The sequence below is a fragment of the Cucurbita pepo genome, chromosome 14 (assembly GCF_057944985.1).
Source record: "Cucurbita pepo subsp. pepo isolate OVF chromosome 14, ASM5794498v1, whole genome shotgun sequence".
In the NCBI taxonomy this organism is placed as follows: domain Eukaryota; kingdom Viridiplantae; phylum Streptophyta; class Magnoliopsida; order Cucurbitales; family Cucurbitaceae; genus Cucurbita; species Cucurbita pepo.
In genome coordinates this window covers 11,435,166-11,453,451 of record NC_141811.1, presented here as the reverse complement: position 1 = coordinate 11,453,451, position 18,286 = coordinate 11,435,166, and the positions used below count along the sequence as shown (strand labels likewise).

The following is an 18,286-nucleotide window of genomic DNA, read 5'->3' as shown; positions in this document are numbered from 1 at the left end:
TCATCGACATGTGTCTCTTTTTACGTTGTTTGATTATGTTCAACTCTAACTTAGCTGAGATATATACCGACAGATGGTCTCTAAATGGAAGAATATAAAAGATATAAATAAAAGAACTGCCAAAATACAATAATTATACTACAAATTTAATTTACAAGCTTTGAGATTTACTGTCTTTTTAGTCTTTAAACTTTCAAAACTACAAATTTCTTCTCGATCTTCGATACTTTTTAAGATTCACGTATCTACTTGATAAAAAATTGAGAGTTTCATACACAAAATTTATAAACCAAATAGACACATACATCCCATTTCAAGCATGGGGCAAGAACAGTCACAATTCACATCTGGTTCAATGCCCATTCCTTTTCAAATATACATGTACACTCAACAACCTGGGATTCACACTGTCAACCCCCTTCTTACTCATCTCAATTTTGGTATAACAACAAATCTTCAAAGATAACAACAAACCAACGAAGAAATATATGATCTTCATTAAACATGTGCAGATGTAGTAGGAGAATCTCAGACAAGAATGAACAAAACCAGAAGCCTCACCAGATGGAGATAGCACACAGCTTCAGCTTCATTGCCATGGAGATGCAGTATCTCAGAACATGGTGTAGCCGTCGTCCTCGCTCATCCCCATAAAACACAAAATGGCAATCACGAACACTACGAACGACGAGAGGTCCATTGCCATTGCCCCCCAGCCGATGATCCCGGCATGCTTCAGAATGATGGGGATGGCAATGCTTCCTATTGTCGAGGCTCCGGTCAAGAATTTCGTCGCATTGATCCAGCTGTCTCAATGATAATGATATGTGGGGAGAAAAGGAAGAGTACGTGAATTTTATGAATACAAGAGTTTGTTTTGGATAATCTTTTAATATCTTAAAAGTAACGTTTCGACTGATTAAAAACGCTTATCAAATGGGTTACAAAGTCAAAAGTCAAACCTATCGCTCGAATCAGTATATAATGAAGAGCTATCTGATCCCGCAAAGAATAGTAAAGGCATGGGGAGAAGTACATACATTATCACTGCAAAGAATAGTGCCATGAAATTAGTCAAGAAAAATATATATTAGTACAAAAAGATAAATCTACATTTATACTGAAGAAAGAAATCAACTGGTAAGAACAGGGGGATGTCAGATTCTAAGCCACGGTCATTATACACTACATGAACAGCTACAAGCTCTGCAAGCTTTATTCAAATATCGAACAATAAGTCCCATATAAAATGCACGCAAAAATTGTAAACCTCATCAAACAGAGACGCCCGACATCGATACGACCACTACAAAGATTGTGGTGACAAGCAGCAATCAAAAGCTATAATAATTTTGATTGTAACTTTTGGCCCCGCCAACATTTTAGAAGAAAAATAGGAAATCGGTCTGTGATAAAAAAGAGAGACGGGATATAAAATGAGTTGTCCTTTGGTCATCACACAACCCTCCAACCGACATCTCTCGATGAGGGGCTGGTCGTACATGAAGAACTGAAAATCCTTACTCTTTCATTATATGAGTCATGTCGAGTAAAAATGCTAGAAATAAAGTTTCGAGTGGAGCATGGTGGAGATGAAAAACACTTCTATCTAGCCATTACTAAGAGATTCTGTATTTAAACAGAAGTTTAGTGGATGGAAAAACATATTCGTGGAAAAGAAATCAGTATAGTAAGTCCAGCAAATAAGATATGAAAAAAAAAAAAACTTAGCTGCAGAGAGATTTCATGTTGTAAAAAGCACTAAAAGAGGGCCCAGGAGAAATTTTAGTCATATACCACTTAGCATTGGCCACCAATTATTGTACAAGGCACATGCCTGCCATAGCAGATAATAAACGAGATATCAAAAATGAGTTCTAAACCCAAGAATTTTAAAGATATTGTTCAATGAATCAAAAGTTTCCAAAGAGAATTTTACTTACCAATATCTGCAACACAATTCCTCCGGAAACCAAAATTGCTAAGAATGCCACCTTCCCCATACTCAAACAGGCTTGCAAAGAACCTGGCAAGTCTGCCATTGGTTGGATTCACCTGATCGAGGAAAAAAGCTACAGAATAGAACTCCACATGAGAAATCCACAGGAGGATAAGTGAGAACGAACAAGTTGATCATGATAGACGAATTAGTTTTACATTTAAATTCGTACTTTCGAGTAATTCTTCATGGGGGGGGGGGGCAAATTTGGGTACCTTTTGATGGGGGTACCCCATGAAGATTTTGGAATTTTGGGTACCTTGTGACTTTAGCATTTTCGAAATGTAGCATTCGAAAATCGGCCCCCATCAAAAGGTACCCGAAGTCACAAGGACATAGTAAAACTAGCAGAAGGGATTCGACGATGGGAAAATTATGACATTGACAACCAACAAGGCAAAATTCCCCAGCTTCAAATCGAATGCCAAAATCACCAAACCAATCTAGTGAATATAAATATGGTTTATGAACATTTGCAACTGAATAACTTGCCTTTTCTTAAATAACAATAAATGAAAGAACATATCAATATTCTTAGAAATCTAAAATGATTCGTGAACAATGAAAATTGAAAGAACTCCTCCCAAAAGAATTCAATTAAAGAACTCCTCTATCTTATACAAAAGAGCTCCTGTAGGATTCTTCATTGAGTTATGTTGTTACTCAAACACCCATAAGCAGATTTGAGTCAATAATGGGATAATTTTCCCCATTTTCCAACTTCAGATTGAATGCCAATCACCAAATCAAAATGGTGAATATAAATGTGATCTATGAACATTCATAACTGAATTGCTAGCCTTCTTAAATAAAAATAAAGTAAAGAAGAGACTAATATTCTTAGAAATCAAATGTGCTTCGTGAACAAAGAAAAATCGAAATAACTCCTCCCACCAGAACAATTCCCGATACTTCTCAATCGCAAGGAGTGAAAGATTCTCAATCTCAACCCTCTTTTCTCACAAACGCAAGTAATTTCATGCAGTGGCGGATAAACTATCCAAATTTCAGCACCAACGTTCCGTAACAGTAAAATCAAGCGCGTTGGCAGACGGATACATTACCGAATTCTCTCAGAAAAGTAGATTACGAAGCAAAGAAATTCCGATGATCAGGTACCTTTTGATGGGGGGATTCGCGAAGAAAATTCCTCGTTTCCCCGACTCGCAGTTCGATTCCGATCACCGGAACGGCGTCTCAGCCCACGATTTTGTTTATCGAACACGAAAATAAGCCGATTGCAGGACGTCGAAGGATGTGGATTGGGATGAACATGAATATATGTTTTTTTTTTTTTTTTTCTGGGAAAAATATCAGCAGATTCCCTAATATCATTTTAGCAGTTTTAGTTTATATATTTTTTGAAAAAAAAAAATCTTAAATTTGGTCATTAAAATTTGAAAATATTTCTTTTTATAAATATTATTATTGTTATGCAAATAATTTCAATAATAATTAACTTTAGGGTAAAAACGAAAATTAAATCCGTCTTAAATTACAGGATTAGAGCTTAAAATCCTAAAATTTAAACCCGTATTAAACTCAATTCGCAAGAAGGACGCACCTTCGATGTATCAGTTATCATGCCCACAGTAAACGTGGGCAGGCAAGTGCGAAGCGGCATAACTACTGAAAGCATCTAAGTAGTAAGTCCATCACAATATGAGTGCTCTCGTATTCTGACTTCCTAGCATAGTCGAGACAGCGGTGGGTTCTCTACTCTTGAGAGATTGGAGCGACTGAAATTTTTACAATTCAAGGGAATGTCACGGCGAGATGAGTCATTTATCATCACGATAGGTGTCAAGTGTAAGTGTAGTGACGTATGCAGCTGTGACGTCCTAACCGACCGGTAGACTTGAACCTTGTGCCTATATGACTCGATCAATTCGATTAGGCACTCGCCATCTATTTTCATTGCTCAACTTTTACAACACGAAAAAGACAGTTGATTAGCCAACTCATATCATACGAATTAAATTACGTTGGGTTGATCAGTTATTTGAATCATTCATACTCCTAACTTAACCCGGAATCATACAAATTAATTTTCCACCAATTATTTTATAGTAATAGATAATTGTGGTCGTCGTCATTATTATTACTATTAATAATAATAATAATAAAGATTTCTATTCACACATAATTATTTATTTGAAAATAAGCATGTGACCATATTTATGACGTAATAAATGCTGGCTACAATAGGCCAATAGAAAGCCACTCTGATATGTCGGATTCCTTATATGTTCATTAACTATTTTTTTCTTCTAATAATTAAATTCTACAATTTTTTAAAAAATAATTAGCAAATAATAAAATAAATAAATACACGTTCTAAATTCAAATTCAATTTATTTATGACCCAATAAATGGTATAAATAATTACATATTCTTAAATATAGCCCGACATTTATTTATTTATTTAGCTCGATAATAAATCGGGTGTAAATATTCAACATAGTATGACATAGATATGTGTATTCATAGGTGGGGAGGGGATAGGAAAGTCTTCACCATCCCGGTACTCGCCTCCAATTTCAATTCTTATATCTGCGAAACTTCTCATTTATTTTTGCACGGTCAGACTATAAGTTTTTTTCCATCTTAGCTTTGCTACTGGGAAAAGCGGTGGAGTGCTGCACCTAGATGGTGAGAGTCTAGTAGCCAAAAGCATCACTAGCTTATGTTATGACCTGTGTAGCATGAGGCACGTGGAATCCCATGTGAAATAGCAGGGACCATCTTGTAAGGCTAAATACTCCTGGGTGACCGATAGTGAAGTAGTACCGTGAGGGAAAGGTGAAAAAACCCCGTTGGAAAGTGAAATAGAACATGAAATTGTAAGTTTCTAAACCGTGGGAGGAGACCAAGACTCTGATTGTGTGCCCGTTGAATAATGAGTCGGGGACTCATAAACAGTGACTTGGTTAAGGGACTCATAGATATTGGCTAGGTGGGATGCGAGAAAGGTGAAAAAACCCCATCGAAAAGTGAAATAGAACATGAAATCGTAAGTTTCCAAACAGTGGGAGGAGACCAAGATTCTGATTGTGTGCCTATTGAAGAATGAGTCGGGGATTCATAGACAGACACATAGACAGTGGCTTGGTGGGACGAAGGCTGGAATTTGGGTGGGGTCGAGATGGGGGATCCCCGTTTAGCTAATTGGGAGAATTTTCTTCCCACTCCCGGTTTAAATGGAGATTTCCAACCCTGAAAATTAAATAGACATTTTTATGCAAATAAATTGGAGGAGCAATTTTTCTAAAACCTAAATTTACAATTCAATATTTTTTAAATCATTATAAAGAAAAAAATTGGAACAAGCTAAGTAAATAAAATTTATAGAACATATAACAAATTGATTAAATACCTATTTTGTAATTAAAATTAATAACACGAGTTTTAATTTTTCAGTTCTCGCCTAATCAATAGATCTCGACAAGAAATTCCTGTCGGTGGATTGAGATTGATATTTTTCGATTCAGATTTCAATCCACCATTTCTTCGTAGCTGTAAAGTTTCATTTTCGTTTCATATTTTAATGCATCGCTCTCACTGATCCTACAATCCCACTGTCGAGCGCAAACTCTCTCTCTTCAGCTCAGTGGGAGCAAATCTGAAATCTCGCCGGAGCGTTGCCGGAGGTACCTTTTTGAAGTAATTTTCATTTGGTTGTGAAGTTTCTAGATCCTTAGCACTTTGGCAAGTTCAAGTTCAAGTTCATCGATCGATTAGATGCTAGTTACTGCCTTGTATTTCTTTAATTCTTCCCGATGCGTTCGTTTGAGCATCGTATTTTCTGCTTCATTTTACAGATTTCTTACTGGATTTGTATTTTTCCCCATTCTGATGATCTTTGGTTAAATGGATTTGATTCTACGTAGCCATTGTACTGTGATGAAAGTGATGGGAGTATAAATTTCGACCGATGCTGTCAGATTTGTACTGTTGAACAAAATCTTGTTCGATCTGATTTTTTTAAAGTGGGTTTGAGTTTTCTTGAATCTTTTTCTTCCTTGAGATTATGACAGAAGTAAAAAGAAGTCGAAGGGAAAAGTGAATCTGTATGAATGAATATGTAAATGAATGCAGTCATGGTTGGTAGCTTCAATGGTGGTTTTCAGTTTTACTTATTTCAGTGTCCAACTTGTAGACGATGGCATTCTGTTTATGTGTTGTAGTTTCGTAATTCCTTCCACCTCTCATTTCTGGATTTTTGATGATTCTTGAGTTATGATCTGATAAGTGTATGTTATAACCTTGGAATGTCTAGTTGTGAGATCCCACATCCGTTGGAGTGGAGAACAAAGCATTCCTTATAAGGGTGTGGAAACCTCTCCCTAGTAGACGCGTTTTAAAACCGTGAGACTGACGGCGATACGTAACGGGTCAAAGCAGACAATATCTACTAGCGGTGGGCTTGGGCTGTTACAAATGGTATCAAAGCTAGACACTAGGTGTTATGCCAGGAAGGACGCGGGGCCCCCGAGGGGTGTGGATTGTGAGATCCCACATCGGTTGGTGAGGTAAATGAAGCATTCCTTATAAGGGTGTGGAAACCTCTCCCTAGCAGAAGCGTTTTAGAATCGTGAGGCTGAAGGTGATATATAACGGGTCAAACCGGACAATATCCGCTAGCGGTGGGCTTAGGCGGTTGCATTAATGAAGTGAAAATTTTACATTTGAATTATGATTGTTGATTGCTTGATCATGGCATCTAGTCCAAGTCCATGCTTCTAACCGTTTGACAAATTGTTGCAGATTCAAAAGATTTGCCACATTTAGATAATGGGATCGAAGCATAATTTTCCGGGGAACAAAAACCGAGGTCCGATATCTCTATTTGCCGTGATTGGTCTATGCCTTTTCTTTTACATTTTGGGAGCATGGCAGAGAAGTGGATTTGGGAAAGGAGATAGCATAGCAATGGAAATTACGAGGCTATCAAATTGCAACGTTGTTAAAGACTTGAACTTTGAGACTCATCACAGTATCGAGATTATCGAATCTTCTGAACCAAAAAAAAAGGTGTTCAAACCATGCGACATAAAGTACAAAGATTATACACCTTGCCAGGAACAAGACCGAGCTATGACATTCCCTAGGGAAAATATGATATACAGGGAAAGGCATTGCCCTCCAGTAGATGAAAAGTTGCACTGCCTCATTCCAGCTCCCAAAGGTTATATGACTCCATTTCCGTGGCCCAAAGGCCGTGATTATGTTCATTACGCTAATGTTCCATATAAGAGCCTGACAGTTGAGAAGGCAAATCAGCATTGGGTAGAGTTTCAGGGCAATGTATTTAAATTTCCTGGTGGTGGGACGATGTTTCCTCAAGGAGCCGATGCATATATCGATGAACTAGCATCAGTTATTCCAATTGCAGATGGTTCCATTAGAACAGCTCTGGATACTGGTTGTGGGGTATGTTTTGGACGAAAACTAACGAACTATCTTCCTTCATGAAAGTGTCATTAGCATGATTGAGTACAAGGGGATTTTACTGACTTCCTTCGCTACATTTGAATACTTGTGCAATATTCGATAAATGTCTAATGACTTCTTTACATTGTTCCATAGCATTCCATTTTTTTAATCTTTGACCTGCTGCTGAATTTTCCAGATCATAGTTATTAAATAATCTAATGTCACCCTAATTACACCAAATTTGACACAGGTTGCTAGCTGGGGTGCATATTTGTTCAAGAGAAATGTATTGGCCATGTCGTTTGCACCAAGAGACAATCACGAAGCACAGATACAGTTTGCACTGGAGCGTGGTGTACCTGCTATTATTGGCGTGTTGGGTAGTATACGCCTTCCATATCCATCTAGAGCCTTCGATATGGCGCAGTGTTCAAGATGCCTTATACCATGGACTGCAAATGGTTAGTCTCTCAGATCGATAAAATTTCATGATATCTTGTTTAAAATTTTATACAGTTTCCTATCTGTTTCACTAATTTGAACTCAAAGTTTTAAGCCTCATTTGGATGACATCAAATGGTACCTAACGTCAAATTAAGAGAGCTTCATGTGGCTATAATTGTATTTTGATTCCAAGATTCTAATTTCCAACACCATTTTTACTGATATTTTTTTATTTTACATTGATCGAAGTATCGATTCGTCTCTAAGCCATGAACTTGTGCACACAGATGGTATGTATCTGATGGAAGTCGACAGAGTCCTCAGACCTGGTGGCTATTGGATCCTATCTGGCCCTCCAATCAACTGGAAGACCTATTATCAGACATGGAAGCGTTCTAAAAAGGATCTAAATGCAGAGCAGAAGAAAATCGAAGAGTTAGCCGAGCAGCTTTGTTGGGAGAAAAAATACGAGAAGGGAGATATTGCGATCTGGAGGAAAAAGGACAATGACAAATCCTGCAAAAGGAAGAAGACTGCAAAAATATGTGAAGCAAATGATGTAGAAGATGTCTGGTGAGTTGCGTCGGAAACACTCTGATCTTATACATATTGTTCGATATATCTTACTGCTAAAGGCTAAATAAATCACTTAGGAAGCAAGCAAAGTATTGTGGTTTTTTTCATTATTTGGCATCTAAGCTTCAACTTTGGCATATCGAGTTAGTATAATAACTTCGAGGTGAGCCAGGATCGCCAAATACTATCTGATCTGTGGATGGCATAGGGGATGGTCACAAAAGTCATCTTATTTGATGTTCAATTTGAAAAGTTATGACTATCTCCTTTTGAAGAACAGTGTCTTTTTATGTTTAGAAATGATCACTTTGATTGGAGATTGACAATATTTGGGAAATAGCTACGTTCGGCATCGAGTCCAACTCGATCTAATTATGTATTTTTATTTCTATACTTGGGTATGTATAATTTCCTAATTGTGACCCTCATTTTTACATCTCTCCTCTTTTTGTGTTCTATGTCCAGGTACCAGAAAATGGAAACATGCATCACCCCTTTTCCTGAGGTAACAAGTGATGGAGAAGTAGCAGGAGGGAAATTGAAAAAGTTCCCAGCAAGGCTTTTTGCTGTACCTCCCCGAGTATCGAACGGTCTAATTCCAGAGGTTACAGTTGAATCTTTTGAAGAGGACAACAAAATTTGGCGAAAGCATGTTAATGTTTACAAGAAAATAAATAAATTGATTGGCAGCCCAAGATATAGGAATGTGATGGATATGAATGCAAACCTCGGGGGATTTGCAGCTGCGGTTCACTCGAAAAATTCTTGGGTGATGAATGTTGTGCCTACAATTGCCAAGAACACTCTCGGAGCCATTTACGAGAGAGGCCTTGTTGGCATGTATCATGATTGGTACGTTCCTCTGTCTCTTTCCTTATGTAGTTAAAGCCATTTGATTGAATTTAAATTTCTGTCATTTTAGTCTCAATTTGAGCTTTTCTTTTGTCAAGGTGTGAGGGCTTCTCTACTTACCCGAGGACGTACGACTTCATTCATGGGAATGATGTATTCAACCTGTATGAGAACACGTAAGTATTTTAATCTTCTTCTTCATCAACAATTACACTTCAACTTTGTTGAGAAAAAGAACAGGCTTATTAGAGTAGAGTGTAGTCAATAAACAGAACAGGCTCTACTATCAAAATGATTCATGTACAAAGAAAGGCTTCCTCTTTATAATGAAAAACCATTAGGCACTAAAAGTTCTTCTTCCTTATATCTCTATTGCTTGGGAAGAAATGCCTTATATCTCTATTGCTTGGGAAGAAATGCCTTATATCTCTATTGCTCAGGAAGAAATGCCTTAAAACGTACCTTAGGAGGGGCATATTGTAACGGCCCAAATCCACTGTTAGCACATATTGTCCTCTTTGGGCTTCCCCTCAAGGTTTTTAAAACGCGTCTGCTAGGGAGAAGTTTCCATACCCTTACGAAGAATGCTTCGTTCTCCTTCTCAACCGATGTGGGATCTCACAGTTCACCCTCTTTCGGGGCCCAGTGTCCTCGTTGGCACTCGTTCCCTTCTCCAATTGATGTGAGACCCCCAATTCGCCCCCTTTCAAGGCTCAGCGTTCTTGCTGGCACACCGCTTCGTATCCACCCCTTTCGGGGCTCAGCCTCCTCGCTGGCACATCACCCCACAAATGGTATTAGAGCCAGACACCAAGCGGTTTGCCAGCAAGGACACTGAGCCCGGAAGGAGGGTGGATTGTGAGATCCCACATCGATTGGAGAGAGGAACGAGGGCTAGTGAGGACATTGGGCCCCGAAATGGAGTGAATTGTGAGATCTCACATCGGTTGGGGAGGGGAAACGAAACATGTGGAAACCCTCCCTAGCAGACACGTTTTAAAAACCTTGAGGGGAAACCCGAAAGGGAAAGCCCAAAGAGAACAATACCTGCTAGCGGTGAGCTTGAGCCATTATAAATACTAATCTCTATCCTCCACTCCCGAGCCACTTAGAGAGATCTATAAGTTTTAGCTTTTAGAACCAACCATGATAACCATGGAGTATAAAGTCTTGTGTTCAAACCACTATGGTGCCATTCCTTCTCAATCGATACTGTTTATTGATTTGTTGGATCTCACGTTAATTTTCTGAGCCCACAAGTGAAGAAGAGTATTGATATTAAACTAAAGTGGTTAAGTATATCTTAATCCATCTTATACAACACCCTCTTATTGGCTGTCTTTCACCTCTGAAACTAAAAATAGGTGCAACCTCGAGGACATCCTTTTAGAGATGGACCGTATTTTGAGGCCAGAGGGAATCGTCATCCTCCGAGACGGGGTCGATGTCCTGAATAAGGTGAAGAAAATAGCTGCCGGTATGAGATGGGATGTGAAATTGATGGATCACGAGGATGGGCCTCTTGTGCCAGAGAAGATAATGGTTGCTGTTAAACAGTACTGGGTTGTAAGCAGCCCACACAACAGCACTTCCAGTGATGAATAAATGCTAGATTTTTAGCAGCTTCTCAAAAGGTACTTTTTGTTTTTAGAATTCTATCCACGTGTAAGCTAGTGTTGTTGGTAAAATAGAGAGCTTGTAAAATTATGTTCAAGCTAGAAAAACTGAGATCGATCACAGGGATGGTAGGGAAGATATTTAGTTTCATCTGCTCAAGTAATTAGTCAAGAATGTTGAAGTGATCAAAGTACATGTAAGAAACTGAGATGCATATTGATGATTCATAAGTTATTACCAAAAGGGCTCTAAATTTTGTTCACATTTACTTCCCCTGTTGTGGTGCATTAAAGCTTCTCTGATGTTGTATTCTTTGCATCTTGTTTACATCGTTTTGTTCTTCTACCTACCTAGAGTTACTTGAGTTAGAAGGACTCTTTCATATTAGAGTTGGAGTTTCTCTTAACAAAGTGGGACAATCATGTTAACGTTTCATAAATGCTCTGTTATAAACATTTTCCATCAAGTACAGTTTTGGAGCCTTTATTACCATTAGTTCAAACACAGAGTTTGTCATTTGATTGGTCGTTTTCATGTGCCTAAGTTCCAATTTATTACTTACGTGTGTCATAGTCCAAATTTATTGGTTGCAGATATTATCTTTTGTTAGACTTTCCTTTTGGACTTTTCCTCAAGGTTGTAAAATGCGTCTGCTAGGAAGAGATTTTCACACTCTTATAAAGAATGCTCAGTTCCCCCCTCCAACCGATGTGAGATCTCACAATCCACCCCCTATCCACCCCCTTTGGGGCTTAGCATCCTCGTTAGCACATGGCTTGGTGTCCACCACCTTTCGGAGCTCAGTGTCCTTGTTGGCACATTGTTTGGTGTCTGCCTCTGATACTATTTGTAATAGCTCAAGCCCACTATTAGTAGATATTGTCCTCTTTGAGCTTTTCCTTAAGGTTTTAAAATGTGTTTGCTAGGGAGAAGTTTTCACACCCTTATAAAGAATGTTTCGTTCCCCTCTCCAACCAATGTGAGATCTCACAATCCACCCCCCTTTAGGGATCAGCATCCTCGTTGACACACGGCTCGGAGTCCACTCTCTTTCGAGGCTCAGCATCCTGCTGGCACACCACTTAGAGTATAGCTCAAGCCCATCGTTAGCAGATATTGTCCTCTTTGGACTTTCCCTCAAGATTTTCAAACGTGTTTGCTAGGGAAAGGTTTTCACACCTTTATAAAGGTTTTCGTTCATGTCTCCAACCGATATGGGATCTCACAATAGGTTTAACAAAAATAATATCTCTGGTAGAAAATATGTCAATTCTGACCTACAACGAAAGAGAAAAGTTTAACCGATCAATTAAAACAAGAAACTCAAACAAAAACAAGACAAATCAAGCTAAAGAGTTGAATAATTGCTTGAGGTTTGGTTGAATTTGAACACGAGCAGTGAATTGCAAATTTTAAATTTCTAACATTTTAGTAAGAAAAAACATGTCTAAACGAGTTGAATCCTCCTCTCTATCATCTTCATCCCATTCCTGAATCATTCAGTTGATGACAGTTGATGTTCCAACTTTTTCTTTGTGGCCAACAAAAAATTTGGACAAACAAAACAAAACAGTTCCTATCAAAACTTTATTATCCTAAAGGAAACAAACAGTATGGCACCAAAAGTTCATAGTCATTTTACATTATTGAAGAAAGTCTCAAATTATGGTCCCATCAGAAAAGAACACATCACCATCATCATCTGATCTTCTCTCCCTCTCTCTCTCTCTCTCTAAAAAAATCTAATGAATTCAATTATTTCATCCTCCACTACTCCAACACTCACCAACCCACCACCCCCCCTCCTTTTTCTGCTATCCTCACAGCCACACCTCAAACTTGTGTTCTCAAACTCACCTTCGTGGCTCTTCCTCAGTCGTCCATTGCACAATGGACTGATGAAACAGTGGATCACAGCCCCACTTTTTAAGGACACCCCCACACGACCCTGCACGTGCCAATCTTGATTTTGGGCTCCACTTGTCCCTTCCCTCTCTTTTTTCTTTTTTTTTTCTTTTTTTTTTTTTATTGCAGATGATGAAAATCAGATGGTCCAAATCAGCTCAGACAGTGGAAGGGCCCAAATGAGCTTTTGATGGACTGTTATTGGAGTAGTTTAGAGCCGTTGATTTGAGAAGGGACGGTTGAGATGCCTTGTCTTGAGAGCTCAGACAGTACACTTTCTGTTGAAGGTGGCTTTAGCCCCAAAGGCAATGGTAACCATGGCTTACTGATTGCCTCTCTCACCACTTTGTCAATTTCTTCATCAGCCTATATCAACAAAAACAAAGTTATCTCTGATATTTCGTTTTCGACTCTCGTATTGATGTCTTTTTTACAGGATTCTTGGGAATCGACCTCTCGTTGAATCGTGTTCACATAAATGTAATCGTGACAAATGATTCACGAGAGAACAGTAGAGACAAAAGTCTTGGAAAAAAAAAAGTGCAAAGAGATGAATAAGAACAATGTTGTATTACCAGTTGAAGTTCGATTGGATTGAACGCAATGCCATAGCTTTTATCGTGTGCGTCGGCATTTTCAAATCTGAAAATAGGCTGCTGATTCCAGGAAGAATGTGGAAAACATGAGCTTATCAGATGAATCTAATAATCAACAGGCACATGTTTGTTGGATATGAAAATAAATGTATACCCACTTGAGGAAGATGAGAAGGTGGTGTCACAGGGCAACCCCATGCATCAGCATACATCTAAAAGCATATGATCACATGTTTAGAACCTAAAAATTGCTTAAATTCCTACAAAAGTACTTCTGATCATGTGCTAGTTTTTTGTAGTAGGAATATTACCCCAGGATATGACTTCCATGGCCAAATTTCTTGTGGTTGCCAGGACGGATAACCGGGCGACACCCACATTTGGACACTGGGCGAGGGGCACGCCATATGACCCCACGGCGGGTAGATCGGAGCCACTGGCATTACATGATTTGAATGATAAGGAGGAGGGAAGGCCATCACAGGTCTCTGTGAATAGCAATTCTTCCTCATTGGATCCTTTGAATGAGACCAACTCGAGTCGTCTTGTTTTGGCAAGATATGTCTCTTGTGCATCCGATACTTCTGCTTGAGAACAAACAATAAATATCGGGAGCCAAGTTCTATTGCAAAAAACTTAAACTTTAAGCAGTAACAACTCCAAGTCATCACTAGCAGGTATTGTCCGCTCTGGCCCGTTACAAATGATATCAGAGCCAGACAGCGAACGGTGTGCCAGCGAGGACGCTGGGCCCCCAAGGGAGGTGTGGATTGTGAGATCCCACATCGGCTGGAGAGGGGAACAGAGCATTCGTTATAAGAGTATGGAAACCTCTCCCTAACAGACGCGTTTTAAAATCGTTAGGCTGACGACGATACATGACAGGCCAAAGTGGACAGTATTTGCTAGCGGTGGGTTTGGGTTGTTACACAAGTAGTAAAGAGGTCTTTGCACAAAGGGAGACGTAAACCAAGAGTATAAACGGAAATTGCAAGAGCAAGTTTGATGCTAACCTGAAGATGACTTGCTACATTATGCCTTGTCAAGCCTTCAACTTTCATCAGCTCGAGAATTCGAGAAGGAATTGCTTGATTCACTCCGAGTTGTTCCACTGCCTGTACGAACTTTCGGTGCAGTTCGGGCGTCCAGTCTACCTGATCGCAAGACAAACAACATGAAGTCCAAAGAACTTTCCAAGGAGACATTGAAATAAAGGATATATCCATCGAAGTTCGAGGGTAAATACCTTCAGCTTCTTCCTACTAACTTTCGTCCCACTCGAATTACCGAGACCACATGCTTTGCTCTTGTTTTCTTTGGAACTGCTAATGATGTCTTGATCATGTATCTCGTGATCGTCGTTACTCGCAGCCCCACAGCCATCAGCAGAGTTCTCTTCCTCTTTTATTCCTTCTTTGTCAGGTAACTGAGTGTTCTCCACTTGGGAAATGCCTTCACCAAGCGAAGTGATACAAGTAGTTTCGACAGATTTAGATTCCCCGTCTTGCTCCCCGCACTCTTTTTCGAGCAAACAGTTCAATTGATCCTGGCAGTCGCCATCGTCCACCAGCCGCATTCCGTGCTTCTGCTGAGGAGTTGAAGGAGCTGGATACTTATCACTTCCTTCTAGTAGTTCACGATCATTGTCATCATCAACGCTCGATATTTCCAACTCTTTCGGGACTGGATTATCGTTTTCACTGTTTTCTGATTCTAGATGCAGAATGGAGGCAACAGATTCTTTGATAGGTTTTAAAGAACTGGGGATGGCGCTACCGCCTGCATTGAACGCCTGCTTAGGATTAACGGATCAGAAAAACTCGAAGCTTAAAGCATTCATCACTACTGATAATGGTTTCGAAAATAGTTTAAACTGACCTTATGAACAACATGTTGCCAAATATTCCTCAGTTTGTCCTCCGAGAGCGGTTTCTGAAGGAACTCGATTGCACCGAGCTGAAAACAGTCCATCACAAACATTCGACATCAAGTTTAAATTTAAGTAAAAAGCCAGAAACACTTAAAAGTTCGAGTAAAACTACCGCTATGCACTTCATCATCGTGCTTAGGCAATGGATATTCGAAATCACTGTTCAAAACGAAACTTTCACATTAGAAGCCACGAAGTCGTACGCAACGAACATAGTTTAGTCCTAATAAAAATAACAAGATTGGGTCTCCCGAACATACTAATGGTAGGCAAGTCCTTAGCAGCTTCAAGAAACTTAAAATTCCCATCGTGACTGCTCGTCGTTACCTAACCAAATGCAACATCGTGCCATTAGAAAAGAAACTACGACCTGATCAACTAAAGAAGTTTCATAAATATGCCACGGTGATCCACCCGCTCGACACATCTTCCAGCGCAAATAGAATGAACTTAAGGTATTTAGATCAGTTGTCGACCATTACCTCCACAATGGCGACATGAAAGGTATCGGGTTTGCTCGAAATGGCTGACAATGCATCATTCTCATTGCAGTAAGTCACAACTGTAATGAATATGTGTTAAAAGGCTTCAGATATATGCAGAAAAACATCTAAATGAGAAGACCTCTCTTCACAGCTCAAAAAATGGCCGTGCGATTAGCAGATATTGTCTTCTTTGGATTTTCCATTTCGGGTTTCCGGGTTTCCTTATCAAGGTTTTCAAAATGCGTCTACTAGGGAGAGGTTTTCACACACTTATAAAGAATGTTTCGTTCTTCTCCCCAACCGATGTGAGATCTCAAAATAGGTTCGAGAGGGGAACGAATGCGAGTGAGGACGCTGAGCCTTGAAGATGGGTGGATTGTGAGATCCCACATCAGTTGGGGAGAAGAACGAAACATTCTTTATAAGGCTGTGGAAACCTCTCCCTAGTAGACGCATTTTAAAAACTTTGAGGGAAACCCAAAATGGTAAGCTCAAAGACGACAATACTTGCTAACGGTGGGCTCGGGCGGGTTACATTACTACTTAACACAATAGTTTCGACATGAATTACTCGATTGGTAACGTTTCGCTTCTAAAACCAAGATTGATCTATGAATGTTTTCTACCATTATACACCAAGCAACATCGAAAACAACCGAGTTCACCGAACCCGAAAGAGCGAAAAGAGAGAAAAAGTGAAAAAAAGGAGGAAGAAAGCTTAGTGGAAATGGGGACCAAGACATAAAAACACTAAATCAAGCAAGTCAATTGTTAAATTAGGCAAAAATTCCAAATGGGGAAAGATTTTTTAGCGAAGAACAAGGATGAAGGCAAGCAATGTCTCACCAACATACTCCATTTCCTCAAGCTTTGTTCTTATCTCAGCTGAAGAACTGCTATCTCCATCAAGGAGAAGAACTCTAAGGCCCTTAGGAAAATCCTTCCACCCCTGTAAATCACTAGCAGTGCAAACCATAGCTCGTAGCGCATCGTTTCTCGAATCGCCGCTTTTCAGCTCCAAATGAACTCTCTGCAACTTCTGCATAACCCAAAACACTTCAAATCATTGCTTGTTCTATCTCAACAAGTATAAAGAACACGAAGATCCGACAGGTAAAACATGTTGTCCATTGGAACTGTCAGGATCATGTTCATCAGCCATTGATCTAAGCTAAACAGACATGACTGGTTGAGCAGCTGAGATCTAACATTGAAACCATTCATTTTTTAGAGGTGAGGAAAGGATTTTCCATAAGAATGGAGAAGATCTCCACAAAACAGGGAAGAACATGCAAGAAAATCATCGATTAAACAGAAAAAAAAACAAAAGGGTTTATGATTCTTCACTCATTTGGGTGAATCCAAGGCAAACAAAGGGGAAAAAACAGAGCAAAACACTATAATCCCAACTCGTTCATGCAAACAACAAGAACAAAAACCCCACAAAAAACACAGACAAATAAGGCTATGAAAACAACATTACAAGGTTTGCAGAGAGAGGCAATGGGTCTGGTCTTGTGAAACAGAGCCCTTGTTCTTCCCGGTCCTGACTAGAGAGGAGTGAGAGAGGGAGAGAGAGAGAGAGAGAGAGAGATCGAAGGATATGAAGAGCAGGTGCAGCCCCAGCAGCTCACATATAACGTCACGGACCAGGGAATATGCAAGAGATCAATATTGCTTTTTCAGGGCACCGGCTTAGTGGCCTTCCCTATAGATAAACATCTCCAAATACGCAAATTTTTTAAGAAAAAACCGTAATTCCTCTCTTCCATTTAAAGCATCAAACTTTTCCCATCTTCATTTCCTTTTAGACCATCCATTTTTTCCCCATTTCTCCTCTCAATAGTCAACCCCAACAACTAATACAATGTTTCTCTACATAAAAATGTCTGCTTTTTAAAACGGGTGTGCTAGGGAGAGAATTTCCCGTCATAAAACATGTTTTGTTATCCTCTCCAACCGATGTAGAATCTCATAATTCACCCCTCTTCACGGCTGTGCTAGCAGATATTGTCTTTTTGAGTTTTCACGTTGTGTTTTTCCCCGTTATAAGATCAGGTACATACAATCTCAACCTTTGAGTTGAATCAAATATTGAAATTTTCTATAGTTGTGATAAATCTCGATCACTATCATTTTTTTATTCTTATTTTCTTTTCATTGAACGTCCCTGTTAGAAAAAAATTTCCTATTTCTTTTCTAGAAATAACTTCACTCCATTTCTTATTCTCTTCAAAAAAAAAAAAAAAAAAACTCGTCTACTGGGAGAGATTTCCACACTCTTATAAAAGGATGTTTTGTTTTCCCTTCAACTAACGTGCGATCTCACAATTCATCCCTCTTCAGGGCTTAGCGTCCTCGTACTGATACTGTCCTTTTTTGGACTTTTCAGGTGTTTCCTAGGTTTCTACATTGTTATAAAAAATATTTAGTTTTCCTCCACATG

The 18,286-nt window shown here is 39.2% G+C and overlaps 3 protein-coding genes across 8 annotated transcripts; 1 reads left to right on the top strand and 2 right to left on the bottom strand.

Moving 5' to 3' along the window:
* Positions 1 to 249: 249 nt before the first annotated feature.
* LOC111810637 (Vacuolar protein sorting 55 (VPS55) family protein) lies at positions 250 to 3,318 on the bottom strand. 3 transcript variants are annotated; one of them, XM_087117483.1, is made up of 5 exons: positions 3,119 to 3,318; positions 1,944 to 2,055; positions 1,798 to 1,837; positions 963 to 1,047; positions 250 to 806 (listed from the first exon to the last, which is right to left on the bottom strand). In XM_087117483.1, exons 2-5 carry the CDS (start codon positions 2,040 to 2,042, stop codon positions 614 to 616), a joined length of 417 nt encoding a protein of 138 aa, XP_086973609.1. In that variant the 5' UTR covers positions 2,043 to 2,055; positions 3,119 to 3,318; the 3' UTR covers positions 250 to 613. The 3 variants fall into 3 exon arrangements, with proteins under 3 accessions (XP_086973609.1, XP_023553141.1, XP_023553142.1); XM_023697373.2 differs by having other exon boundaries at positions 1,944 to 2,072; positions 3,119 to 3,316; XM_023697374.2 differs by lacking the exon at positions 3,119 to 3,318 and adding an exon at positions 2,215 to 2,235 and having other exon boundaries at positions 1,944 to 2,072.
* Positions 3,319 to 5,406: 2,088 nt separating this feature from the next.
* Positions 5,407 to 11,186, top strand: LOC111809982 (S-adenosyl-L-methionine-dependent methyltransferases superfamily protein). Of its 2 annotated transcripts, none has more exons than XM_023696493.2 (7): positions 5,407 to 5,662; positions 6,767 to 7,432; positions 7,686 to 7,896; positions 8,167 to 8,452; positions 8,921 to 9,307; positions 9,406 to 9,483; positions 10,672 to 11,186. In XM_023696493.2, exons 2-7 carry the CDS (start codon positions 6,794 to 6,796, stop codon positions 10,910 to 10,912), a joined length of 1,842 nt encoding a protein of 613 aa, XP_023552261.1. In that variant the 5' UTR covers positions 5,407 to 5,662; positions 6,767 to 6,793; the 3' UTR covers positions 10,913 to 11,186. The 2 variants fall into 2 exon arrangements, with proteins under 2 accessions (XP_023552261.1, XP_023552259.1); XM_023696491.2 differs by having other exon boundaries at positions 5,408 to 5,649.
* Positions 11,187 to 12,474: 1,288 nt separating this feature from the next.
* On the bottom strand, positions 12,475 to 17,579 carry APRR2 (CheY-like two-component responsive regulator family protein). 3 transcript variants are annotated; one of them, XM_087117368.1, is made up of 12 exons: positions 17,319 to 17,579; positions 16,687 to 16,879; positions 15,838 to 15,917; positions 15,616 to 15,682; positions 15,468 to 15,514; positions 15,304 to 15,381; positions 14,672 to 15,217; positions 14,439 to 14,579; positions 13,737 to 14,009; positions 13,584 to 13,637; positions 13,405 to 13,485; positions 12,475 to 13,195 (listed from the first exon to the last, which is right to left on the bottom strand). In XM_087117368.1, the coding sequence occupies exons 2-12, from the start codon at positions 16,814 to 16,816 to the stop codon at positions 13,028 to 13,030; spliced, it is 1,665 nt and encodes a 554-aa protein (XP_086973494.1). In that variant the 5' UTR covers positions 16,817 to 16,879; positions 17,319 to 17,579; the 3' UTR covers positions 12,475 to 13,027. The 3 variants fall into 3 exon arrangements, with proteins under 3 accessions (XP_086973494.1, XP_023552996.2, XP_023552997.2); XM_023697228.2 differs by having other exon boundaries at positions 17,324 to 17,579; XM_023697229.2 differs by having other exon boundaries at positions 13,405 to 13,482; positions 17,324 to 17,579.
* Positions 17,580 to 18,286: the final 707 nt, after the last annotated feature.